General features: G+C 39.0%; 1 protein-coding gene across 1 annotated transcript in view; it reads right to left on the bottom strand.

Moving 5' to 3' along the window:
• Positions 1-27,815, bottom strand: part of LOC128657683 (protein mono-ADP-ribosyltransferase PARP14) — a 411,551-nt gene that overhangs the window by 130,344 nt on the left and 253,392 nt on the right. The window contains exon 13 of the mRNA XM_053712086.1: positions 19,137-19,313. Within this exon, the coding sequence (XP_053568061.1) occupies positions 19,137-19,313 (177 nt within the window). The remainder of the gene's footprint in view (positions 1-19,136; positions 19,314-27,815) is intronic.

Below are 27,815 nucleotides of genomic sequence, written 5' to 3'. Positions count from 1 at the left end.
CTGGAGTTTTGTCGTTAGAGCTCTAACGCTCACTTCAGAAACGACTCTAAATACCAGCGTTAGAAATATCCCATTGAAAAGATAGGATACGCAAATGGCGTAGGGGGATCTGCGGTATGGAAAAGTCGCGGCTGAAAAGTGAGCGTTAGACCCTTTAATCACTGACTCCAAATACCGGCGGTAGCCTAAAACCAGCCTTAGGAGCCTCTAACGCTGGTTTTGACGGCTACCGCCGAACTCCAAATCTAGGCCTAAGTCTGGTCATATTGAGCAGTTGTCTTTCGATGTACTTCCCACTTCAGTATATCCTATGATACTTGGTTTAAACTGGTTAATAAGACATAACCCCACTATTTCATGGTGTGAAGGGTCTGTGATCTTTGATTCAGCATTTTGTAAACATTCATGTTTTACCAAACACTCTTTATACCATTTATCTGTCAATGGCCTACCTGATTGTTACAAAGAATTTAGTGACGTTTTTGATAAGGTTGAGGCAGACACACTACCACCACACAGGTCGTATGATTGTCCTATTGATCTCATACCAGACAGTACCATACCTATAGGACATATATATCCGCTTTCAGAGCCAGAATTAGCTCATTTGAAAGACTATTTGGATGATAACTTGAAAAAAGGCTTCATTAGACCCTCCACATCCTCCGTTGGAGCGTCTATGTTTTTTGTTAAGAATAAGGATGGTAGTCTCCGTCCAATCATTGACTATAGGCAACTTAACAAATGCACAAAGAAAAACAGATACCCCCTGCCTCTCATTCCTGAACTAATTGAACGGTTACGTGGTGCTGTTATTTATACAAAACTGGATCTTAGAGGTGCCTACAATTTGATTAGGATGAGAGCAGGGGATGAGTGGTTAACAGCCTTCCGTACACGTTACGGCCTTTATGAATACACTGTAATGCCGTTTGGTTTATGCAACGCACCGGCGACATTTCAGTGTTTCATAAATGATGTGTTTCATGATCTCTTAGATGTATGTATTGTCATCTATCTGGACGACATTCTTATATTCTCAGAGTCATACGAAAAACATGTGTCTCATGTGAAGCAGGTTTTACTACGATTAAGAGTCCATCGCCTTTTCGCTAAGCTTGAAAAGTGTATATTCAATACAGATACAATTTCCTTTTTAGGATATAACATATCACCTTTGGGTATCTCCATGGAATCTAACAAGGTGGATGCTATAACTAATTGGCCTGCTCCCCGTAACAAGAAAGAAATCCAGAGATTTTTAGGGTTTGCGAACTTTTATCGCAAATTCATTAAAGGGTTTTCACATATTGTTCAACCATTGACTTACTTAACACGTAAACATATAAAATTTGTTTGGAATCAGTCAGCAGAAGATTCTTTCATTAGTCTGAAACAGAAATGTATTACAGCTCCGATTCTACAATTCCCAGATCCCAGTTGTCAATACACCCTGGAGGTTGATGCTTCCGAATATGCTCTTGGGGCAATCCTTTCTCAAAGAAAGTCTCCTACGGAACCTCTTCACCCAATATCTTACTACTCCAGAGTAATGACCTCTGCAGAAATGAATTATGGTATTGGTGATAAGGAGCTTCTTGCTATCAAATCCGCCCTAGAGTTCTGGAGACATCTTCTGGAAGGAACACAACACCCTATTCTGATATACACTGACCATCGGAATCTTGAATTTCTGAGATCTAACAAAACTTTGACTTCACGTCAAGTCAGGTGGAGTCTTTTCTTTTCACGATTTGATTATATCATAACATATAGGCCCGGCTCCAAAAATCTCAAGGCAGACTCTCTATCTTGAAAGGATCCGAAACCTTTGCATATAGAAACACCTGAATCTATCATACCCTCAGATAGAATAATCTGTTTGACTACCGGCTTCAAAACCACCTTAAAACAACATCTGTCTCAGGACTCATATTTACAGCAACTTGGATTAAGCAAACATCAGGATGGTTTGTACTACCATGACAATCTACTGTATATACCTGAAGTTCTCAGGGAAGAGATTGTTGGTTATGCTCATGACTCACTATTAGCAGGTCATCCTGGAGTTCATAAGACATTGCATTTATTAAAGAGAGATTATTGGTGGCTCAAAATGATTGACACAGTCACTCGATATGTACAAAGTTGTCCCACATGTACCACCAAGAAACACCCACATAATCGCCCTTATGGTTACCTTCTTTCGCTTCCAATCCCAGACAGACCTTGGACAGATATCGCCATGGATTATATAGTGGACTTACCATCTTCATCAAATTTCAACACCATATTAGTGGTGGTTGATTTGTTTTCTAAAATGGCTCATTTCATCCCCCACAGGGGTCTTCCAACAGCTTCAGAAACTGCCTCTCTATTCTTAAACAACATAGTGAAACTTCATGGATTGCCCAAATCTGTCACTACGGATAGGGGGTCACAATTCACATCTAGGTTTTGGACCCAGCTATGTCGTACCCTCAACATCTATAGAAGACTCAGCTCAGCCTATCATCCCCAGACGAATGGGCAAACGGAGAGAACTAATCAGTCACTTGAGCAGTATCTCCGCTGCTATTGTACTTTAGAACAAGATAATTGGCACTCACTGTTGGCCACTGCCGAATTTGCTCATAACAACTCACTACACTCCTCTATGAGAACCACACCATTTTTCGTCAACTATGGGTTTCATCCATCATATCATCCTACCTGTACGTCTGATTCTACACTACCAATGGTAAACGATACAGTCAATTCAATTGCTAATGGTTTTGCTTCCTTAAAAACAGTTCTAGAAGAGGCACAAACCACCCAGAAGCATCATTATGACTTACGCAGATCTAAACCTCCGGATTATGCTGTTGGAGACAAGGTCTGGCTTAGTACAAAAAAACCTACGTTTAAAGATTCCCAGTAAAAAATTAGGTGCTTTGTATTTGGGTCCATATGAGATTATTAAAGTAATCAATCCTAATGCTGTGACTCTTCAATTACCATCTACTCTGAAGATACATCCAACGTTCCATGTGTCCTTGTTAAAACCCTACTCCTTGATCAGGGGTAACCTACAGAGTTCTTCTGTTGTTCCTCAAGTGAGTGATGATGTTGAATATGAAATTGATTCTATCTTGGACTCCAGATACCTTCATGATCAACTACAGTATTTGGTAAGATGGAAGGGTTATGCTCCTGAGGAGGATTCGTGGGAGCCGTCCTCTAACTTCTCTGCCCCCCAACTCCTCTCTTTGTACCACCGGAGAAATCCTGACCGTCCTGGTCCTTGATCCGCGGAGCGGCTCCTTGAGGGGGGAGTTCTGTCAGGGTTTTACCATTCTGTACCTTTAACTACTAATTACCATACTGCTATTTAAGGCTCCACCTAGTGTTGAACGTTGCTTGGTAATTTGTTCAGTCACTCACTGTTCCTGAACGCTATGCACCCAGCCATTCCCTCCTGTCTAAGTTGGGATTCCCTGCTACTGATACTAATTTCTGTTACTCAAGTCTTGCAGTATTGCAGCACCTCATATCTGTTCCTGTCTCTCTCGCTGCTGCTTGCTTCCTGCTCACTTGCATGCTGGTCCGTTGGCGTGTGACGTCACTAGGTGAAACCGCAGCCGCCACACACTCTCACTGAATCTCTGCACACGCTGTCTGCATTACTTCTCCGGTAACTCCGCTTCTGCTCCACGCTGAGGATACTATTTGGGAAGTCGGTTTGTATATACTATCATCAGGATTACCGGTCTGTATTACCAATATACAAATAAGGATATCTTCCCTCTCATGTCATTTGTTGCTGCTTGCCTCAAGTAATCAAGTAATCAAGTTTACCTGCCATACTAAGCTATTAACCAGTATATCTCATGCACTAACTGTTACATCAACTTTTCCGCTTGTGATTCATTTCATTGACTTGCACAGTGACTTTTGCCATATCTATCATTATGCTTAAAAGTACTGCTCCATTTTGCATTAACCTCTGATGTACTTTTGTGGTTAAACTGACTTTAACCCAGCAACTACTCACAACTGCAAATCTTGTATCTGGTTGTAAATAACCAATGAACCTACCTTGCACAACTCTAACTAAAGTGTGTGTGTGTGTGTGTGCAAGCTATGTAAATATTTTATATGTGTGTGATGCGAGTCTGCAACTATTTTGGAAGTGAATAAGTTTCTCTCTAAACTCTGGAATTCGAGTTATCCTACATTACCATACTATATTGTTGTTTAGCTCATTCCATTTTCTTTTGTATACCATCTTCACACTGTATCCTACAGTAGTGACCCTCAGATCTATGAGCATAACAGGGTTCACACAAGTTAGATCTTAGTGAACCCGAGGTAAGGTGTGAGACTGAGTGGTCCTGCAAGAACAAGGGTACTAGTTCATACTTAAACATAACAACTGTCAACTTTGACATGTTCCAAACAATTATAGATATTAATAGATTTGTGAGAAACATCACCTTAAAGAAACATTTCTCTGACAATACAGACACCTTCACCTACGCTGAACAGACAGGGCACACAATTGTCCACTCTCCTGCGTTTCAAACATATAAGGAAAATTGTGACATAGTAAATTTACAAATACTAGCTTCAGAAACTGAGACCAACTCTGGAGAGACTAACAGTGGTCAGAGGTTTAGGGATAAATCTAGATTTTATCCAATACACAGTAGGGGACCCATTATTGAAACATTTCATGGTCAGGTAGAAAAGGATTTGCAAGCTATGAGAGATAGTCTGGATCCGATCAAACATAATCTTACTTTGCATCAAAAAGTAGCGTTAAAATCACTACAACAAGACAACTCTATAGTCATACGCCCTGTGGATAAGGGCGGCACTATAGTAGTTATGGATCGGACAGACTATATCTCTGAGGTCCTTAGACAGTTGGGTAATACACATGATTATGAGACTCTAACTAAAAATCCTACCACTTTGTACAAATATGAACTCAGACATATATTGGATGATGGTGTAGAACATGGGTTTTTAGATGAACGCACTGCTGAGTATCTTGATGTTCAATATCCTAAAATAAACATGTTCCACCATTTTCCTAAAGTTCATAAGTCCATTACTGACATCAAAGGAAGACCCATTGTAAGTGGCATTGATTCCCTATTAGAAAGATTGTCCCAATGGTTGGATGCTATTCTTCAACTAATGGTGGTAACACTACTATCTTATACTAGAGATTCAAAACATATTCTCAATCTGGTAAACAATATTACCTGGGACAATTCTTTCATATAGGTAACAATCGATGCAGTCTCATTGTACTTGTCTATCCCTCAACACAAGGGTATTGAGGCCATAAAGTTTTTTCTAGTACACATTAGACTTCCAAGCTTTTGTGATGCATGTTCTAACTTTCTTGCTAACACACAATTTTTTCTTTTTTGAGGGTACTTACTATCTCCAGAGATGTGGGACCACCATGGGGGCCAAGTTTGCCCCCTCTTATGCAAATTTATATCTTGGCTGGTGGGAACTGACCCACATCTTTGGACATAGTAATCCTTTCAGGTCCTACATACGCTTTTTTAAGCGTTTCATTGATTACCTGCTTCTCATTTGGTCAGGACCTCCCAATGAAATTGGCCTATTTGTTGAATGGATCAATGGTAATGACAAAGGACTTAGGTTTACTTTTGAATATGATGCTTTAAGCATCAATTTCCTGGTCTGGTAGGGGTCTGGTAGGTGATACCAATGGTAAAGTTTACACAAAAGTGTATCGCAAGCCAATATCAGGTAATTACTTTCTCCACACAGATAGCTGCCACCCTAAAAATACTTCCTATGCAGTTGCCAATGGCCAGTTTACACGACTGAAAAGGAACTGCAGTAGGGAGCAAGACTATCTGCGTGAAGCTAGGGAATTGGAGCTGAGACTCAAACAAAGAAAGTACAAGAACAGTCACAATAACAAAGCCAAAAGGAAGGTGCAACAGATACTGAGGGACACATCGCTGCAAGATAGCAAAGCTACTATTCCAAATAATAATTTTAAAGGGGTTCACTTTGTAACAACCTATAGTGCCCAAGTTTCTAAGATTTGCAATATTGTCAAAAAACATTATCCCCTTTTGTCAGCGGATGATAAATTGAAAGAAGTGGTACAACAAGGTGTACGCTGTTCATATAAGAAATGTCCCACCCTAGGCTCTTTATTATTCCTGACTCAGCTTAGACAATCAGATAGACCAGATCACTCATGGTTAACCCATACTGGAATGTACAGATGTGGACATAGAAAATGCAAGCCCTGCGATTATGTCCAAGTTGCTAACACTTTCACTTCATCTGTTAGTGGCAATACGTTTTTACATCAAAACATGTCTCAATTGTACCTGCACTCATGTAATTTATCTGATTACTTGCATAAAATGCAATATTCAATATATAGGTCTAACCTCTAGGGAGATTAAAGGGACACTGAACCCAAAATATTTCTTTTGTGATTCAGATAGAGCATGCCATTTTAAGCAACTTTCTAATTTACTCCTATTAGCAATTTTTCTTCGTTCTCTTGCTATCTTTATTTGAAAACGAAGGCATCTAAGCTTTTTTTTAGATTTAGAACTCCGGATAGCACTTTTTTATTGGTGGATGAATTTATCCACCAATCAGCAAGGATAACCCAGGTTGTTCACCAAAAATGGGCCGGCATCTAAACTTACATTCTTACATTTCAAATAAAGATACCAAGAGAATTAAGAAAATTTGATAATAGGAGTAGATTAGAAAGTTGTTTAAAATGTCATGCTCTATCTGAATCACAAAAGAAAAAAATTGGGTTCAGTGTCCCTTTAATGCTAGAATCAGAGAACACATATCTACTACTCCTTTGGTACAGCATTTTGCAACCTTGCATGATTGCAAACTGGAAACCTTCAGATGGATCGCTATAGAGAAAGTGACTGTACCAAAGAGAGGGGGAGACATTGACAAATTATTAGCCAAATGTGAGGCGTTCTTGATCTTCCAGATGAAGACCAGAATACCCCAAGGGCTAAGTTCCAAATATGATCTTATTAATTTTTGGGAATAATCCACACATATTTGACAACAAGAAAGGGGGGGGGGGGTTGTGTTACTCAGCCCAGCCCATCTGACAGAGAGAACTGCAACCAACTGATATATATATGTAGATAAATATATATTATTTAATAACATTCACATCCTGACAACAAGTGCATAATAAAAAGACAATGCAATAACACCTACTCTGAATTTCAAATAAGTATTATATTTATAAGTATTATATTTATTTTTTAACAATTTTTTTTCCCTCTCATTTTCTGGCCCCTTGTATCATGTGACAAACAGCCAATCACAGACTAGTATACATATACCCTGTGCACAGTTTGTGCACATGCTCAGTAGGATTTTGTTCCCCAGGAAGTGTGTTTATAAAAAGACTGTGCAGAATTTGATGATAGAAGTAAATTGGAAAGCGTCTTAAAACTGCATGCTCTTTCTGAATCATAAAAGTTTATTTTGACTTGAGTGTCTCTTTTGTGTCTATGGACTGAACCACACAAAAAAAAGGATAAAGTAAAGTCAACCATAAGTAATTTAATAATAGGATGCTTTCATTGGTTGAAAGACCACAATTTTGCTGGGTTTATAAAGTATTAGACCCTAATACATGAGTGATGAATAGGGCAGTTATTACTATGACAATAGGTAGACTATAGGAAAAAATTAGAGAATTAACAGAAATTCTTGAAAAGTCAGATGATGTTGCATTAACCATTGACCATGACATTTAGTCAGACAGAAAAATGTTAGGCTTCGTAAGTGTTACAGCAGATAAGATTCTCTATTTTGTACTCAAAATCCAATAATTAGCATGTGAGAGATTTGTAAATCGACACACTGGTGAGAACATCTTTGACATTTTTTAACTCATATGTGCATCTTTTAAGATACGTTGTAACTGACAATGCAGGAAGCCTAATAAAGGCATTCACCACAGAATCCTTCTGCAGATGAAGGGTCTGAAAGCCAGCAAGAATAGGCAGAAACCAGTTCTGACTTCGAGATTATGGGGCCGAATTATCTAGCTCTAAACAGAGCTTGATGTCCCGCGTTTCTGGCGAGCCTTCAGTCTCGCCAGAAACACAAGTTATGAAGCAGCGGTCTAAAGACCGGTGCTCCATAACCTGTCCGTCTGTTTTGAGGCGGCGGACAGAAATCGCAAGAAATCAACCCGATCAAATACGATCGGGTTGATTGACACCCCCTGCTAGTTGCCGTTTGGCTGCGAATCTGCAGGGGGCGGTATTGCACCAGCAGTTCACAAGAAATGCTGGTGCAATGATAAAGGCTGAGAGCGTATGCTGTCAGCACTTATCGATATGCAGCGGACATAATCCACAATATAGGATCACTCGCTCGCACTATGATAATTAGGCCCCAAACACTGTAGAAAATGTAGAGTATTGGGGATGTAGATGAGAAAGCTGTTATTTCCCTTGTGCAGCAGGCACATTCTGCACACCAAAAGCCTTTGTAGATACTTGCTTGCTTTGCACACACCCTGCAATTATCTGCAAGTGATGCCAAACAAAAGTGTGTAAAGTGTATAGGTTGCTTCACACAAGCACTGTGTTTAAAGACACATTTGAAAAAACTTTAGGGCCAAATGTAAATATTCTGTAAAGGTTGAACAGTACCCTGCACAGGGCCGTCTTTAACACAGGGCAAAAGGGGCAGCTGCCCAGGGTCCAGTCTCTGTTGAGGGGCCCAAGAGTCCTAAAAAAAAAATATATATATTTTTTTTTATGGTTCATACCCGACTGCTGATGTGACATGGGGAACACACACATTCAGTCCTAATACTGTCACAGTCAAGAGTACTCTGCTTATATATATATATATTTTTTTTTTTAAAAACTGTGCCAGACCGTGCCGGTGTCATGTGGCATGCCAAGCTAGTGCCATGTGCTGTTTTAGATGTGCACTGTGCAGCACTGAATGCAAAGCCCTAACTCGGCATCCAGCCATTCCCACTGCATCAGAAAAGTTCCTGCTGGGGTTACCACTGTTACCAGGTAACTGCTTTGGTTGTGGGTATTGTTTCTGGGTGGGCTGACTGTAGGCGCATGCAGCAGAAAGCTGGAACGGCAGGCACGTGAAGATTTGAGCATCTGTGCAGCTGCATACACTGCTCTCTTCAGTCTTGAGGCTGTGTGACTCATCTCACACTGTATCCATGCAGCCTTGGACAGACAGCATCCAGTCTGCTGGTCCCCTTAGCCCTGCTCTTTCTGCTGTGGCCCTAAGATCAACTAACTGAAGTTTGTTAGGGGAACAGTGCTTTGTAGAAAGGTGTCATTGGGAAGAATAAGTTTGTGCACACACGCCCCTCCCCATGCAGCATTGTCTAGTGCAGGGTGAGAGGGAACATGTTCCTAGCAAAGAAGTGACATGTGCTGCTGTGGCTGATGTATAGTGTCATGCTGATACTTCACACATTAATGTAAGGTTTATTTTTATAGTTTTTATTTTCTCTCTGTCTCAGATTTTACAGCTTCCCATAGTAGTTCTGCTGTTCTAGTCAGTAAACTTATATTTGTCTGCACCTCCATGCTTCCTCCTCAGTCTTTACCTTGCTTTGCTCCTGTTGGCTGCCCTAAATCTCTTTAACCAGCTAACCTCACACCAGAATCACATTTAAAAGAATATTAAATGAATCCACAGTGGAGGAATTTATATATTTATTTACTTATTAGTACTGCTTAGGTCCAGTTTAACATATTGCAATTTATTTCATTTTTTTAAATGATTAGCCCAGCAGTGGATGATCCACTGCTGGGCTAATAATTAAAAAAAATAAAAAAAAAAATGATTTAGTTGTTTTTTTGGGATGTTGGGGTGGAGAGCGAAATTGCATGGGGTAGGGGGGGCCCAAGACATTTTTTGCCCAGGGTCCAGTCAATATTAAAGACGGCCCTGACCCTGCACCATATTAATGTATTTCTTTATCGAGATAAAGAATGGCTGAAGAAGGTGCTTGATGAAGTAAACCTGACCAATTTGAAATCTTCTGTAAGGGATTATCCCAGCTCAAGAAATTGAGCAAAATTCTGCAGCCATTTTTAGATGCCACAAATATAGTGCAAGCTGACAAGGGGGTGACAATTTCGGTTGTTTTGCCATCAGTTGTTGGACTTTATCACCATTTGAAAAATATGCACCCTGTACATCTGGTAAATATGGTTGAAGCTTTGAAGAAGAGCATTGAAGACAGATTTGTTGGCATTTTGATGATTGCTGCTTGCTGCCTATGCCACAGGGCCAGCGTGAGAAACCTTTATATTTTTATGATTATGTATACTTCATTGCTGCTGTGTTGAACCCAAACTTTTACTTTTGGTAGATACAGAACATTAGCAACAATGAAGATGAAAATAGTGCACTCAAACAAAAGTTTGTATCTGAACTTCACGAGCTCTGCACCCTGCTTAATCCGAATCAAACAAGGTCCCAGTCTTTAACCAGTGAAGGAACTAATCATGAAGTATCTCCCAGCAAGAAAGTCTGTGTTTCTTCTCTTTTTGTTTGTTCTAAACCAAATCATGAAAATAACTCTAACTAGCCAAGTTGATTTTGATGCTGAGATGTGTTTTTATATTAATCTTGTAACTCAAAGTTCTGAGTGTGGTCTGATGAATATGCTAAGATTTTGGAAAAAGCATTGCAAAGAGCTACCATTAATATGTAAGGCTGTTATGAGTGTGCTTTGGGTTCCAGCTAGCTCAGCAGTTGAGCGGGTGTTTAGTAAGGGTGGAATTGTTATGAGACCTCACCACAGCAGGCTGGGGGCCAATCTTGTGGATAGAATAGTTTTTCTAAAATGCAATCTTGAAAATGTTGATTAACAGCAGCATAGCCTTGTTTAAAATTATAGGGCCTTGTTGAACGTGCCTATGGTAATAAACATGTTATTACTGCCTAACTTTGTTTTCTTCTTCTTTATTTTTTAGTTGTTGAAACTAGGACTCCTCCCCCCACACACACACCACCACCTTCTTAAAGCGACATCAAATCCAAAAATGTTCTTTCATGATTCAGATAGAGCATACAATTTTAAACAACTTTTCAATTTACTTCTATATTCAAATTTTCTTAATTTTCTTGTTATTTTTTGTTGAAAAGCAGAGATGTAAGCGCAGGAATGTGCACGTCTGAAGTACTATATGGCAGCAGTTTTGCAACAATGTTATACATTAGCAAGAGCACATGGCACTGGCAGTACTTCCTGTCATGTACTTCTTCAGGCATGTGCACACTACCTACCTAGGTATCTCTTCAACAAAGAATAACATGAGAACAAAGCACATTTTGATAATTGAAGTAATAATACTAATAGAAGTAAATTGGACACTTTTTTTAAATTGTATTCTCTATCTGAATAATAAAAGACATTTTTTTGGGTTTAGTTGTCTCCCAGACTTGATTTGAAGTATCTTGCACGTATTTGAGACTCAACTTGAGACTTGAAGGTGGAGACTTGAGACTTGACCTGAGACTCGGAGTAAAAGACTTGAATACATCACTGCCACATGTAAAAAGTACTGCAAAATAAGTTCTCAGTCTCCTTACACATTGGATCAGCACCTCACACCCATAAAGCTGTTTGCTTTTTTATCAATTTACTTTAGCCTCTATTGTTAACACATATTTCACTACCTGGATAAGAAACAGACTCCTAAAGGACCACTCAATCCAGCAGAATTGCATAATTAACAAGTGCATAATAACAAGACAATGCTTTAACACCTAGGGGTATATTTAACAAGCAGCGTATGCTGCAGTTTCCGAGCGAGCCTTTAAACGGCCGCTACAGCAGATCATATCCGCCCGACATTTAATAAATCTACCCCCTAGTCTGAATTTCAAATAAATAGTAGATTTTTTTCTGACAAATTTATTTTTTCTCCCATTTTCCAGCCCCCTGCATCATGTGACAGACATCAGCCGATCACAGACTAGTATACGTATACCCTGTGAGCTTCTGCACATGCTCAGTAGGATCTTGTTCCCAGATCTGTAAGTATATACACAGACACTTCCAGAGAGACACAGATATACTGACACAAAGTTTACATATTGTTGTTTTTCTTCTTTTTAGACCTCAGACAAACATTATAACATACTCTATAGCAGCGGTCACCAACCAGTGGTCCATGGACCACTGGTGATCCACGAGAATATGTTAGTGGTCCTTGACACCATCAAGCAGGAATTAATCTCCTCCTGATGGTGTCACCCCTGTCGTGCCCTACTCCCTACAGTGCCTGGCTGGACATCAGTGAAAACCAAAGGAGGAGTTAAATTACAATCTCCCTATGCACGTTGCGTAATACTGCGCAACTTGCGTAGCTAAATTGCATTTTTAACTCCTGTCGCCCGGCGCGCTGCTCAGAGGAAGATGATTCCATTCTAAAGCCAACAGAGGTTGGTATAGTCTTGGCTTGAAATAGTGGAATTAAAGTATATAAAAAATGAAAATCTTTCACATACTTAATTTATTTTTTTCCCTTTACCTGTCTCTTAGTAGTAGTTTTCCTAATTCCTTCAGATGGACTTACATCACTGTTTGTCTTCCTCCCTGTCATCTTTTTTTTTTTTTTATTCTAATAATTTTCCCACGCATAAAGCCATTCCACCTGAATTCCAGTAATTGCCATCCAGCCATATCCCACCAGTATTATAGTAATTGACAGTAACATCAGTCGTGGTTAGCTCACATCCATATTGAGAGCTTTCTGATATAAACTTAATTTATTACTCCAATGTCTGTCCATGATCATAAGTAGTTTTGAATAATTTCTAACTGGGTAGGTAACTTGGAAGTCTTGTGGTCCTTTTAAAAAATTAATCACCAAGATTACAAGTTGTGCGCTAAACCCGGAGCGTAAATAACGCAAAAAAATTAGTGATCACACTCTCCTTAGCGCTGCCATTACAAGTTACAGAAAAACCTTCTTTTGTTGTGCGATATGGTGCGATAAGCTCCATAACGCACAAAAGCCAATACCTGACTTAACGTGCTTGTGCACGTTTTCCCCCATAGACATCAATGTAGAGAAAGTGTAAGAAAAAAACTAACACCTGCTATATTGCAATCCCCATTGATGTCTATGGAGACAAGAAAGTTATGTAAAAACCTAACACCCTAACATAAACCCCTAGTCTAAATACCCCTAATCTGCCGCCCACCAACATCGACAAAACTAAATAAAGTGATTAACCCCTAAACTGCCGCCCCCGCATCACTAACACCTAAATAAACTTATTGACCCCTAAACCGCTGGCTCCCCACATCGCAACTACTATAATAAACCTATTAACCCCTAAGCCACCAGCCCCCCACATCGCTAACACCTAAATAAACCTATTAACCCCTAAACCACCAGCCCCCCACATCGCAAATACTATAATAAACCTATTAACCCCTAAACCGCCGTCCCCCACTTCGCAAATACTAAAATAAACCTATTAACCCTTAAATCGCTGGCCCCCCACATTGCAACACACTAAATGAAACTATTAACCCCTAAACCTAACAGCCCCCGAACTTTAAATTAAAGTTACAATATACTAACTACCTTAAAATAAATAAAAACTTACCTGTGAAATAAAAAAAACTAAGCTTAAACTATAAATTAACCTAACATTACTATTTTAAAAAACTAAAATAAACGAAAAATAAAAAACCTAAGTTACAAAATTAAAAAAACCTAACAATAGAAAAAATAAAAAAAAATCTAACATTACAAAAAACAAACACTAAAATTATGAAAAATAAAAAAAAATGAACATTACAAAAAACCACTAAAATTTATGAAAAATAAAAAAAATCTAAGATTACAAAAAATAATAAACAAAATTATCCAAAATAATACAAATTAAACCTAATCTAATACCCCTATAAAAACAGAAAAGCCACCCCAAAATAAAAACACCCCTAATCTAACAATAAACTACCAATAGCCCTTAACCCCTTAAAGGGCCACTGTAAGTAAATATTTTCTATGCCTGTTACTAACTACCTACCCCAAATACACTTTTTATCAATAGTATTTCATTAACATATCTCTACCGTATATCAGAAATCTTGTCTGCAAATTTAATTGTTTTCCAAACCCACTCCGTGGGTATCCTTTGCTCTGTACCAATCCGTTTACAATACCTAGGTTTCAAAATGGAGCTTTAAACACAAAGTTATTGGTTTAAGTATTTAGAACATGCAGTGCTGAAAATAGTGGGCAGGATAACGTGACATCATCGGCGAATAAAAGATATAACTTTTAGAACGTTATGAAACTTCGTTTTGGAGAAAATATAGGTCAGTAGGTTTTAATTAATGTTTATTAACTTTAATATGTTAGTTGTTTAGCTTAAAAATTATAACAGAAAGTAATCCTTTAACCCCTTAATGACAACTGACGTACCAGGTACGTCATGCATTAACAAGCAGTTAATGACAATGGACGTACCTGGTACGTCAGTTGTCTAACAGAGTGCTGGAAGTGATCACAATCACTTCCAGCAGCTCTGAGGGTATTGCAGTGATGCCTCGATATGGAGACATCCTGCAATACCCCTTTACAAGCCTCCGATGCAGAGAGAGCCACTCTGTGGCCCTCTCTGCACCGGTAGTGATGGTGCCGATGGTGCCTTTGCCCAGTGGGAGGAGGGAGCGTGTGCGCGCGCGTGCACGATGCGCGCGCATACGTGCACGATGTGCGCGCGTGCACGTGGGTGCGCGTGCACGTGGATGCGCGTGCACGTGCGCACATTACCACACTGACACCAATGAAGGAAGGGGAAAAAAGAAAGTTAAATTTTTTTATTTTTTTTTACATATAAAAGGATCTGGGAGGGGGAGGGGGTGGGGGTATTGTGGGGGGGCTGCTACACTACAGAAATAAATTTGTATAAAAAATACAAATAAAAGTTATAAATAAAATTTAAATAGTTTGGCCAGTGGGGCCAAACTGGGTACTGGCAGACAGCTGCCAGTACCCAAGATGGCGGTAATTAGGTAGGGGAGAGGGTTAGAGAGCTGGAGGGGGGGATCAGGGAGGTTGGTGCTAAGGCAGGGGTCCATCACAACTAAAATATTTTATAATTTTTATTTAAAAAAAAAAAAAAAACTCTTTTATTTAGTACTGGCAGACTTTCTGCCAGTACTTAAGATGGCGGTAACAATTGTAGGGTGGGGGAGGGAAGAGAGCTGTTTGGGAGGGATCAGGGGGTGGGATGTGTCAGGTGGGAGGCTGATCTCTAAAATTAACCCTGCAAGCTCCCTACAAGCTACCTAATTTAACCCCTTCACTGCTGGGCATAATTCACGTGTGGTGCGCAGCAGCATTTAGCGGCCTTCTAATTACCAAAAAGCAACGCCAAAGCCATATAAGTCTGCTATTTCTGAACAAAGGGGATCCCAGAGAAGCTTTTACAACAATTTCTGCCATAATAGCACAAGCTGTTTGTAAATAATTTCAGTGAGAAACCTAAAATTGTGAAAAATGTAAAGTTTTTTTTTTTATTTGCTCGCATTTGGCGGTGAAATGGTGGCATAAAATATACCAAAATGGGCCTAGATCAATACTTGGAGTTGTCTACTACACTAAAGCTAAAATTAACCCTACAAGCTCCCTACAAGCTCCCTAATTAACCCCTTCACTCCTGGGCATAAAACATGTGTGGTGCGCAGCGGCATTTAGCGGCCTTCTAATTACCAAAAAGCAACCACAAAGCCATATAAGTCTGTTATTTCTGAACAAAGGGGATCCCAGAGAAGCATTTACAACCATTTGTGCCATAATTGCAGAAGCTGTTTGTAAATAATTTCAGTGGGAAACCTAAAGTTTGTGACAAAATTTGTGAAAAAGTGAACTTTTTTTTTTTTTTTATCGCATTTGGCGGTGAAATGGTGGCATGAAATATACCAAAATGGGCCTAGATCAATACTTTGGGATGTCTTCTAAAACAAAATATATACATGTCAAGGGATATTCAGGTATTCCTGACAGATATCAGGGTTCCAAAGTAACTAGCGCTCATTTTGAAAAAAAGTGGTTTGGAAATAGCAAAGTGCTACTTGCATTTATTGCCCCATAAATTGCAAAAAAAGCAAAGAACATGTAAACATTGGGTATTTCTAAACTCAGGACAAAATTTAGAAACTATTTAGCATGGGTGTTTTTTGGTGGTTGTAGATGTGTAACAGATTTTGGGGGTCAAAGTTAGAAAAAGTGTGTTTTTTTCCATTTTTTCCTCATATTTTATCATTTTGTTTAGTAAATTATAAGATATGATGAAAATAATGGTATCTTTAGAAAGTCCATTTAATGACGAGAAAAACGGTATATAATATGTGTGGGTACAGTAAACGAGTAAGAGGAAAATTACAGCTAAACGCAAACACTGCAGAAATGTAAAAATAGCCATTGTCATTAAGGGTAAGAAAATTGAAAAATGGTCCGGTCATTAAGGGGTTAAGGACTACAACACATTTCCATTTTCTGACCGTTTGGGACCAAGGCTATTTTTACATTTCTGCTGTGTTTGTGTTTAACTGTAATTTTCCTCTTACTCATTTACTGTACCCACACATATTATATACTGTTTTCTTGCCATTAAATGGACTTTCTAAAGATACCATTATTTTCATCATATCTTATAATTTACTATAAAAAAAATTATAAAATATGAGGATACATTTTTCCTAACTTTGACCCCCAAAATTTGTTACATATCTACAACCACCAAAAAACACCCATGCTAAACAGTTTCTAAATTTTGTCCTGAGTTTAGAAATAACCAATGTTTACATGTTCTTTGCTTTTTTTGCAAGTTATGGGGCAATAAATACAAGTAGCACTTTGCTATTTCCAAACCACTTTTTTTCAAAATTAGCGCTAGTTACATTGGAACACTGATATCTTTCAGGAATCCCTGAATATCCCTTAACATGTATATATTTTTATTTAGAAGACAACCCAAAGTATTGATCTAGGTCCATTTTGGTATATTTCATGCCACCATTTCACCGCCAAATGTGATCAAATAAAAAAAAATAGTTCACTTTTTCACAATTTTTTTCACAAACTTTAGGTTTCTCACTGAAATTATTTACAAACAGCTTGTGTAATTATGGTACAAATGGTTGTAAATGCTTTTCTGGGATCCCCTTTGTTCAAAAATAGCAGACATATATGGCTTTGGCGTTGCTTTTTGGTAATAAGAAGGCCGCTAAATGCCGCTGCGCACCACACATATATTATGCCCAGCAGTGAAGGGATTAATTAGGGAGCTTGTAGGGAGCTTGTAGGCTTAATTTTAGCTTTAGCGTAGTGTAGTAGACAACCCAAAGTATTGATCTAGGCCCATTTTGGTATATTTCATGCCACCATTTCACCGCCAAATGCGATCAAATTAAAAAAAAACATTCACTTTTTCACAATTTTTTTCCACAAATGTTAGGTTTCTCACTGAAATTATTTACAAACAGCTTGTGCAATTATGGCACAAATGGTTGTAAATGCTTCTCTGGGATCCCCTTTGCTCAGAAATAGCAGACATATATGGCTTTGGTGTTGCTTTTTGGTAATTAGAAGGCCGCTAAATGCCGCTGCGCACCACACGTGTATTATGCCCAGCAGTGAAGGGGTTAATTAGGTAGCTTGTAGGGCGCTTGCAGAGTTAATTGTAGGTTTAGTGTAGAGATCAGCCTCCCACCTGAAACATCCCACCCCCTGATCCCTCCCAAACAGCTCTTTTCCCTCCCCCACCCCACAAGTGTCCCCGCCATCTTAAGTACTGGCAGAAAATCTGCCAGTACTAAGATAAAAGGTATTTTTTTTTTTTTTTTTTAAAAACCCAAACATAATTCTGCTGAGTAGGAACCCTCCTTAGCCCCCAACCTCCCTGATCCCCCTCAAACAGCTCTCTAACCCTCCCCCTCTACCTTATCCTATTTGTCACAAATAATGTTGTTGTTTTTTTTTTTTTTACATTTTTCTGTAGTGTAGCTGCCCCCCCTCAATAGCTAAACCCCCGCCCCCTCCCCGATCACTTAGATAACCTCCCTCCCTCCTCTAGCCCACCTTACCCTTAGCTACAAAACTGATGTCCTATAGTGTAGCTTCCCACACGCTCCTACCCTGTGCACGCGCGCACGCACCCGCGAGTTCCCCCGTGCGCACGCACCCGCAAGTTCCCCCATGCACGCGTGATCTCGCCCCCCTGCGCACACTACCGCGCATCGATGGCCACCCACCTGCCTCCCGCATCGGCTCCCACCCACCAACGATCATGGCCATCGATGTCCGATACAGAGAGGGCCATACAGTGTCTCTCTCTGCATCGGATGGCTACAAAATGTTATTGCAGGATGCCTCAATATCGAGGCATCACTGCAATAACATGAAAGCGGCTGGATGCGATCAGGATCGCTTCCACTGCTTTCGAAGACCAACGAGGTATGGGGTACATCGTCGCTCGTTAACTGCATTTTTTTGCAGGACGTACCCCATACGTCGTTGGTCGTTAAGGGGTTAAAAGCACCTTTTGTAGGGTATTGCCCTAAGTTAAAAAGCTCTTTTACATAGTCTGACAATTCATTCAAGACATTATTAATTTGTTGTATACTCATTTGTATATGATTTTTCTGTTAACCCAACAATTTTACCAATTTACTTCGATTACCACATTTTCTTGACTGTCATGGTATTCTTTGTTGAAGCATACCTAGGTAGCTAGCATGGACAAGTCTGGAGCACTACATGACAGCAAATTCTGCAAATGTATAACACTATTAAAAGTATTCTTGTAAAACTGCTGCTATATTTTGCTCCAGGCAGGTGCACACTCCTGAGCTGCCTTCCTTTTAACAAAGGATACCAAAAGAATTAAGTAAATTGTATAATAGAAGTAAATTTGAGACTTTTTAAATATTGTATCTGAATCATGAAAGAACATTATTGGGTTTCATGATGTTACAGTTGACAGTACAAGTCCCTGCTACACAATGAGATATTTCTGCACCTACACAACATAAAAACATGAAATTACTGCTGATACTACACCTGTTCCAATGGCTGGAAAGGACACTGTTGTAGCTGAAAGCTTTGCACACTCCTTCAGAGTTTTTGTGACACATGATTTTATCTCTTCTTGTACACTCTTGATATAAACGTGAATGATCCATTTACAAAGCAGATTGCCTTGTTTTGTGATTATAAGACCCTTGTTATCCTGTGATCCTATGAGATAGAAATGATAAACAGAATATATAAAAAGCTAAAACCACAAGAGTCCATTCAACCATATTTCACCTTCACATAATAACCCCTATGTGATAATTAACTTGTATCACCATAACAGATCACATATGAGTAGTGGCTTATTCAAACATATGGGTGTCAATAATGGAGGAAACAAAATTGTTACAATTTAAAGGGATAGTGTACTTGAAAATTTGTATTGTTTAAAAAGATAGATAATCCCTTTATTACCCATTTCACAGTTTTCCATAACCAACACAGTTATATTAATATACTTTTTACCTCTGTGATTAACTTGTATCTTAGCCTTTGCAGACTGCCACCTTATCTCAGTTCTTTCAACAGACTTGCATTTTAGCCAGTCAGTGCTGATTCATAAATAACTCCTTGGGAGTGATCACATTGTTATCTGTATGGCACACATGAACTAGAAGTGTCTAACTGTAAAAAACTGTCAAAATGCACTGAGATGGTCTTCAATTGCTTAGAAATCTGTTTAAGCCTACTTAAAGGGACAGTAAACCTAAAAAATAATGTTATATAATTCTGCACATAGGGCAGAATTATATAACATTATTTTAGTGCTATAGTTATTAAACCTTTTTTGCCCTTTGAATTTTTTTAAAATATACCCGTTTTACAAACCCGCTCTCTGCTCTCTGCTGAGCGGATCTGTTTTTTTTACACAGCGCATCGGGCCAGCGGTATAGTCACAGCCCGGCCCGGCCCGACCGCGCCATAACATTAAGTGCAGCTCGCTCCTGCTGTCAGACAGAGCAGGAGCGAGCTGCACTTAATGTTATGGTGCGGTCGGGCTGGGCTGTGACTATACAGCTGGCCCGATGTGCTGTGTAAAAAAAACAGACCCGCTCAGCAGAGAGCAGAGAGCGGGTTTGTAAAACGGGTATATTTTAAAAAAATTCAAAGGGAAAAAAAGGTTTAATAACTATAGCACTAAAATAATATTATATAATTCTGCCCTTTGTGCAGAATTATATAACATTATTTTTTAGGTTTACTGACCCTTTAAGTTTCACTTTCAACAAGGAATACCAAGAGAACAAAGCAAATTTGATGATAAAAGTAAATAGTTGTTTAAAATTGCATGCCCTATCTGAATCATGAAAGTTAAAATTTTGACTCGACTGTCCCTTTAAATCAGCAGCAGTACAATGGGCAGGCATTCTGGGTAGCAGAACATGGTGATATACATCAAAAAAGTCCCAGCAAGATGTCGGCTTTACACTGCTAACATAACATCAGAATCCTGTATAATATGGCCTCATACACATGAGCAGCAGCAGTACACATGAGCAGGCTGGCATCCAGGGCATCAGAAGAGCAGCAGTCTCACATCATGGATACAGCAAAGTGTAAAATTAACATAAATTGGGCAGCAGCATAGGTGGGCATTCAGAGCAGCAGATAATCAACAAGGCAAAGTGGTTTATGTAAAAAAAAAAGTAGCAAGGTATAAGCCGCACACTGTGGAATGTGGACAAAGCTTCAAAGAAAGTTAAGGAGCAGTACAAATGGGCAGGTGGGTACCCATGAGCAGCAGGATATGGTGTCTTATACACAAACAAAATCAAAGCAAGGTGGGGCCTAACCTTTGGAACAACACATCAGTGGCAGTTGGCCATTATCCTCCCCATTTCCCCCTCAAATCAAAATTCAAATTTGGAAAACCTAGCTTTGAAAGATACATTTTGGAGAGAAAAACAATCCCTTTAGATGCTGGTAGAGGGGCAAGAAATATGCAGGGAAAGGCTAACCCATTAACTGCTCTTCTGATCCCAATAAATGAAGGGGTTGCAACTTCATAGCAGTGAATGACCTGAACCTTTCACAGGCACTGCTCTCTGATTGCTCTGCGTGGCTGCTGCTCTCTAACAAACTATGGAGTGCCTCTGCCCAAAATAATTGACGTTGTTCCTATGTTTTTGTTCAGCTGACATAAGAGAGGGCCTTTGTCTTAAGGTGCTGGTGTAACTTTCAGTTTATGCTGGAGAGTCAGAGGTGGTGTTGGTGTCACTTGCTGTTGACTTGCAAGTGTCAGAGGTGACATTGGTGACACTGCCAGCTGGGGCAGGAGGGCAGAAGTGGCTCTTGTGGCACTGGCTCTTGGGGCTGTTGGGTTTGAAGTAACAGAAGTGGCACTCGATGAACTGAGACTGACTTGTGCTGTTTTTAGGTTTATGTAGGGCCAATGGCACTACTTCTATTATAAACGTCTTCCTTATGGCAAATAATGACTTTCTGTAATGTCATAATAGACTGCACCCCATTCTTAGCAGATAATATATAATTATTCAGTTATTATCAGTTGAGAACTGAAGAAAGAATACACATAATTGCACTCATAATGTTAATTTCATATAGGTAATTTTAAACCATAATGTAGTTAAAACTTTTCTTAAAATTCTTCCAGCCGACGCGGATCCATCCTCTTCAACCGACGCCTACTCGCCGAATGAAGGTTCCTTTAAATTACATCATCCAAGATGGCGTCCCTCGAATTCCGATTGGCTGATAGGATTCTATCAGCCAATCGGAATTAAGGTAGGAAAAATCTGATTGGCTGATTAAATCAGCCAATCAGATTCAAGTTCAATCCGATTGGCTGATCCAATCAGCCAATCAGATTGAGCTCGCATTCTATTGGCTGTTCCGATCAGCCAATAGAATGTGAGCTCAATCTGATTGGCTGATTGGATCAGCCAATCAGATTTTTCCTACCTTAATTCCGATTTGCTGATAGAATCCTATCAGCCAATCGGAATTGGAGGGACGCCATCTTGGATGACGTCATTTAAAGGAACCTTCTTTCGGCGAGTAGGCGTCGGTTGAAGAGGATGGATCCGCGTCGGCTGGAAGAATATGGCTCCACTCCGCTCCGGATGGATGAAGATAGAAGATGCCGCTTGGTTGAAGATGTCTGCCGGTCCGGATGTCCTCTTCTGCCCGGATAGGATGAAGACATCTGCCGCTCTGGATGTCCTCTTTTGGTCCATCGGTGCCCGGCTGGGTGAACACGACTCAAGGTAGGGAGATCTTCAGGGGGGTAATGTTAGGTTTATTTAAGGGGGGTTTGGGTTAGAGTAGGGGTATGTGGGTGGTGGGTTTTAATGTTGGGGGGGGTTGTATTTTTTTTTACAGGCAAAAAAGCTGATTACTTAGGGGCATGCCCCGCAAAAAGCCCTTTTAAGGGCTGGTAAAAGAGCTGGTTACTTTTTTAATTTAGAATAGGGTAGGGACCTTTATTATTTTGGGGGGCTTTTTTATTTTATTAGGGGGCTTAGAGTAGGTGTAATTAGCCTAATATTCTTGTAATCTTTTTTTATTTTTTGTAATTTAGTGGGGTTTTTTTGTAATTTAGTTTAGTTTATTTAATTGTATGTAATTGTAGGTAATTTATTTAATTAATTTATTGATAGTGTAGTGTTAGATTTAATTGTAATTTAGGTTAGGATTTATTTTACAGGTAATTTTGTAATTATTTTAACTAGGTAGCTATTAAATAGTTAATAACTATTTAATAGCTATTGTACCTAGTTAAAATAAATACAAAGTTGCCTGTAAAATAAATATAAATCCTAAAATAGCTACAATATAATTATTCGTTATATTGTAGCTATATTAGGGTTTATTTTACAGGTAAGTATTTAGTTTTAAATAGGAATACTTTAGTTAATAAGATTTAATTTATTTTGTTAGATTAAAATTATATTTAATTTAGGGGGGATTTAGGGTTAGGGTTAGACTTAGCTTTAGGGGTTAATACATTTATTATAGTGGAGGCGAGGTCCGGTCGGCAGATTAGGGGTTAATAAGTTTAGTTAGGTAGCAGCGACGTTGGGGGGGGGGGGCAGATTAGGGGTTAATAAATATTATGTAGGTGTTGGCGATGTTAGGGGCAGCAGATTAGGAGTTCATAGGGATAATGTAGGTGGCGGCGGTGTGCGGTCGGCAGATTAGGGGTTAAAAATATTTATTATAGTGGCAGCGATGTGGGGGGGGGCCTCGGTTTAGGGGTACATAGGTAGTTTATGGGTGTTAGTGTACTTTAGGGCACTGTAGTTAAGAGCTTTATAAACCGGCGTTAGCCCATAAAGCTCTTAACTACTGACTTTTTTTTGCGGCTGGAGTCTTGTCGGTAGAGGCTCTGCTGCTCACTTCAGCCAAGACTCTAAATACCAGCGTTAGGAAGATCCCATTGAAAAGATAGGATACGCAATTGGCGTAAGGGGATCTGCGGTATGGAAAAGTGGCGGCTTGAAAGTGAGCGTTAGACCCTTTCCTGACTCTAAATACCAGCGGGCGGCCAAAAGCAGCGTTAGGACCCCTTAACGCTGCTTTTGACGGCTAACGCAGAACTCTAAATCTAGGCGTTTGTTTTCTCCAAGACTTTGATATCTTAATTGATGGATGGACTCTGGGGCTACCTTTATTCACTCAATTAGTTTGTAAGCACTTTGCTGCAACTGCTGAACGTTAGTTATGTTAGTTCTCTAACTGTCCTGCATTCATTACAGTTTTATGTATGTGTTAATAGGACAGTATGTCTTCTTGTGAACTATTACATGGTTAAAGTGTTATAATTGTTTATAATTATGTTCTTTATTTACCTTAAAGGGACAAAATTAAACTTCCATTATACAGATAGAGCATGAGATTTTTTTATTTTTTTTATTTTTTTTTTTATATATTTTTATTAATTTCCAACATATTTATATGTACAATGAAAAAGGAAAAGCCAATAACAACAAAAAGATTACACAACAATAATAAACCATTGCCAGACATAAAATATCCATATAATATCAAGTGATCATTATGTGTCTAGTTTACTACTGGATAAAAATAAAAAAGAAAAAGGTTTTTCTCAATTAATATTTCCTATTCTTTGTGATTTTCTGTTGGAATTTTTTTTTTTTTCCTCTTTTTCCTCCTTTCTTTCCTTCTTTCCCCTTTCCTCCTTCCCCCTTTTCTCTCCTTTTCTCTTTCTTCCTTCTCCTCTCTTTCCCTTTCCTTACTCCTCCCCTTTTTCTTACCTTCCTTTCCCTTCTCCTTACCTTCCTTCTCCTTCTCCTCTCCCTTACTCCTCTTCTTCTTCGCCCTTCCCCTTTCTACTTCCACTTTTATTGTTATTATTTTTTCCTTGCTTGTGTGTCTTCTTCTCCATGAGAGGGAGGAGGAACCAAAGTTTAGTGTGATGTTGTGATATTGTGATATTGTAGTAGTGTGGTAGGGGGGGGAATATATAAATAATAAAAAAAATAAAAAAAAAATTTTTTGTAAGTTTCTTATTTTCTCTTACTTTTCCTCGTTCTTCCAGATGCTACCATATCCCTAGCAACACCAACTCTGTGTTTCTGAACGGATAAATTAAATATTCAATTTCGTTTGGGGGAAAAGATTTGATAAATATTGACCATTTTCTAAAGAATTGTGTTACGCTATTTTCGTTATTTAGGTCCGCATCCATCTGCTCAAGGATACACTGTTTTTTAAGACAGTTTTTGACTTCTTGTAAACTGGGGGGAGTCCTGTTCTTCCACTTTTTAAGGATTAAATATCTTACTGCTAGGATAACTAAATTTACAATCTTGGTGTTTTTGAGCCGCTCCTGCGGGTCTTTCCAGAGATATATTATGTGTGATGGTGATAGAGTCGGAGGAGAGGCTCCTATTGCCCCCAGCCAATATTGTATTTTTAACCAAAATTGTCGAATAATTGGGCATTCCCACATCATATGTATCAAATTTGCCAGAGGTAAAGAACATCTAGGACACCTCGTGAAATCAGGGCTTCCACATTTAAAACCCTTTTCGGGGGTAAAGAAAGTCATCAATAGCAATTTTACATGAGTCTCTCTCCATGTAGATGAAAGAGTTACTTTTGCGACCTCAGATATAGAGAATTGGATTGTTCCAATGTCTCCGCGGTTTTGCGGGAGTGCTGTTGCCCATTTATTAGATATATTTTCCAGATTTAGATTTCCTTTTAGTGATATTAGTTCTAAATAGCTAGAAGAGGTAGACATGATACCAGTTTTAGCTAATATTAGCCATTTTTCTATAGCCCCAAGTGTCCAGTTCCATCCCAATGTGTGTACTAAACTTAGGGCACTCGATGAACTGAGACTGACTTGTGCTGTTTTTAGGTTTATGTAGGGCCAATGGCACTACTTCTATTATAAACGTCTTCCTTATGGCAAATAATGACTTTCTGTAATGTCATAATAGACTGCACCCCATTCTTAGCAGATAATATATAATTATTCAGTTATTATCAGTTGAGAACTGAAGAAAGAATACACATAATTGCACTCATAATGTTAATTTCATATAGGTAATTTTAAACCATAATGTAGTTAAAACTTTTCTTAAAATTCTTCCAGCCGACGCGGATCCATCCTCTTCAACCGACGCCTACTCGCCGAATGAAGGTTCCTTTAAATTACATCATCCAAGATGGCGTCCCTCGAATTCCGATTGGCTGATAGGATTCTATCAGCCAATCGGAATTAAGGTAGGAAAAATCTGATTGGCTGATTAAATCAGCCAATCAGATTCAAGTTCAATCCGATTGGCTGATCCAATCAGCCAATCAGATTGAGCTCGCATTCTATTGGCTGTTCCGATCAGCCAATAGAATGTGAGCTCAATCTGATTGGCTGATTGGATCAGCCAATCAGATTTTTCCTACCCAGAAGTTTAGTTAGGTAGCAGCGACGTTGGGGGGGGGGGCAGATTAGGGGTTAATAAATATTATGTAGGTGTTGGCGATGTTAGGGGCAGCAGATTAGGAGTTCATAGGGATAATGTAGGTGGCGGCGGTGTGCGGTCGGCAGATTAGGGGTTAAAAATATTTATTATAGTGGCAGCGATGTGGGGGGGGGCCTCGGTTTAGGGGTACATAGGTAGTTTATGGGTGTTAGTGTACTTTAGGGCACTGTAGTTAAGAGCTTTATAAACCGGCGTTAGCCCATAAAGCTCTTAACTACTGACTTTTTTTTGCGGCTGGAGTCTTGTCGGTAGAGGCTCTGCTGCTCACTTCAGCCAAGACTCTAAATACCAGCGTTAGGAAGATCCCATTGAAAAGATAGGATACGCAATTGGCGTAAGGGGATCTGCGGTATGGAAAAGTGGCGGCTTGAAAGTGAGCGTTAGACCCTTTCCTGACTCTAAATACCAGCGGGCGGCCAAAAGCAGCGTTAGGACCCCTTAACGCTGCTTTTGACGGCTAACGCAGAACTCTAAATCTAGGCGTTTGTTTTCTCCAAGACTTTGATATCTTAATTGATGGATGGACTCTGGGGCTACCTTTATTCACTCAATTAGTTTGTAAGCACTTTGCTGCAACTGCTGAACGTTAGTTATGTTAGTTCTCTAACTGTCCTGCATTCATTACAGTTTTATGTATGTGTTAATAGGACAGTATGTCTTCTTGTGAACTATTACATGGTTAAAGTGTTATAATTGTTTATAATTATGTTCTTTATTTACCTTAAAGGGACAAAATTAAACTTCCATTATACAGATAGAGCATGAGATTTTTTTATTTTTTTTATTTTTTTTTTTATATATTTTTATTAATTTCCAACATATTTATATGTACAATGAAAAAGGAAAAGCCAATAACAACAAAAAGATTACACAACAATAATAAACCATTGCCAGACATAAAATATCCATATAATATCAAGTGATCATTATGTGTCTAGTTTACTACTGGATAAAAATAAAAAAGAAAAAGGTTTTTCTCAATTAATATTTCCTATTCTTTGTGATTTTCTGTTGGAATTTTTTTTTTTTTCCTCTTTTTCCTCCTTTCTTTCCTTCTTTCCCCTTTCCTCCTTCCCCCTTTTCTCTCCTTTTCTCTTTCTTCCTTCTCCTCTCTTTCCCTTTCCTTACTCCTCCCCTTTTTCTTACCTTCCTTTCCCTTCTCCTTACCTTCCTTCTCCTTCTCCTCTCCCTTACTCCTCTTCTTCTTCGCCCTTCCCCTTTCTACTTCCACTTTTATTGTTATTATTTTTTCCTTGCTTGTGTGTCTTCTTCTCCATGAGAGGGAGGAGGAACCAAAGTTTAGTGTGATGTTGTGATATTGTGATATTGTAGTAGTGTGGTAGGGGGGGGAATATATAAATAATAAAAAAAATAAAAAAAAAATTTTTTGTAAGTTTCTTATTTTCTCTTACTTTTCCTCGTTCTTCCAGATGCTACCATATCCCTAGCAACACCAACTCTGTGTTTCTGAACGGATAAATTAAATATTCAATTTCGTTTGGGGGAAAAGATTTGATAAATATTGACCATTTTCTAAAGAATTGTGTTACGCTATTTTCGTTATTTAGGTCCGCATCCATCTGCTCAAGGATACACTGTTTTTTAAGACAGTTTTTGACTTCTTGTAAACTGGGGGGAGTCCTGTTCTTCCACTTTTTAAGGATTAAATATCTTACTGCTAGGATAACTA

This window comes from Bombina bombina, chromosome 1 (genome assembly GCF_027579735.1).
Source record: "Bombina bombina isolate aBomBom1 chromosome 1, aBomBom1.pri, whole genome shotgun sequence".
Taxonomy (NCBI): domain Eukaryota; kingdom Metazoa; phylum Chordata; class Amphibia; order Anura; family Bombinatoridae; genus Bombina; species Bombina bombina.
Note: the sequence above shows the minus strand (reverse complement) of the source record. Positions and strands in the feature narration are given on the sequence as shown.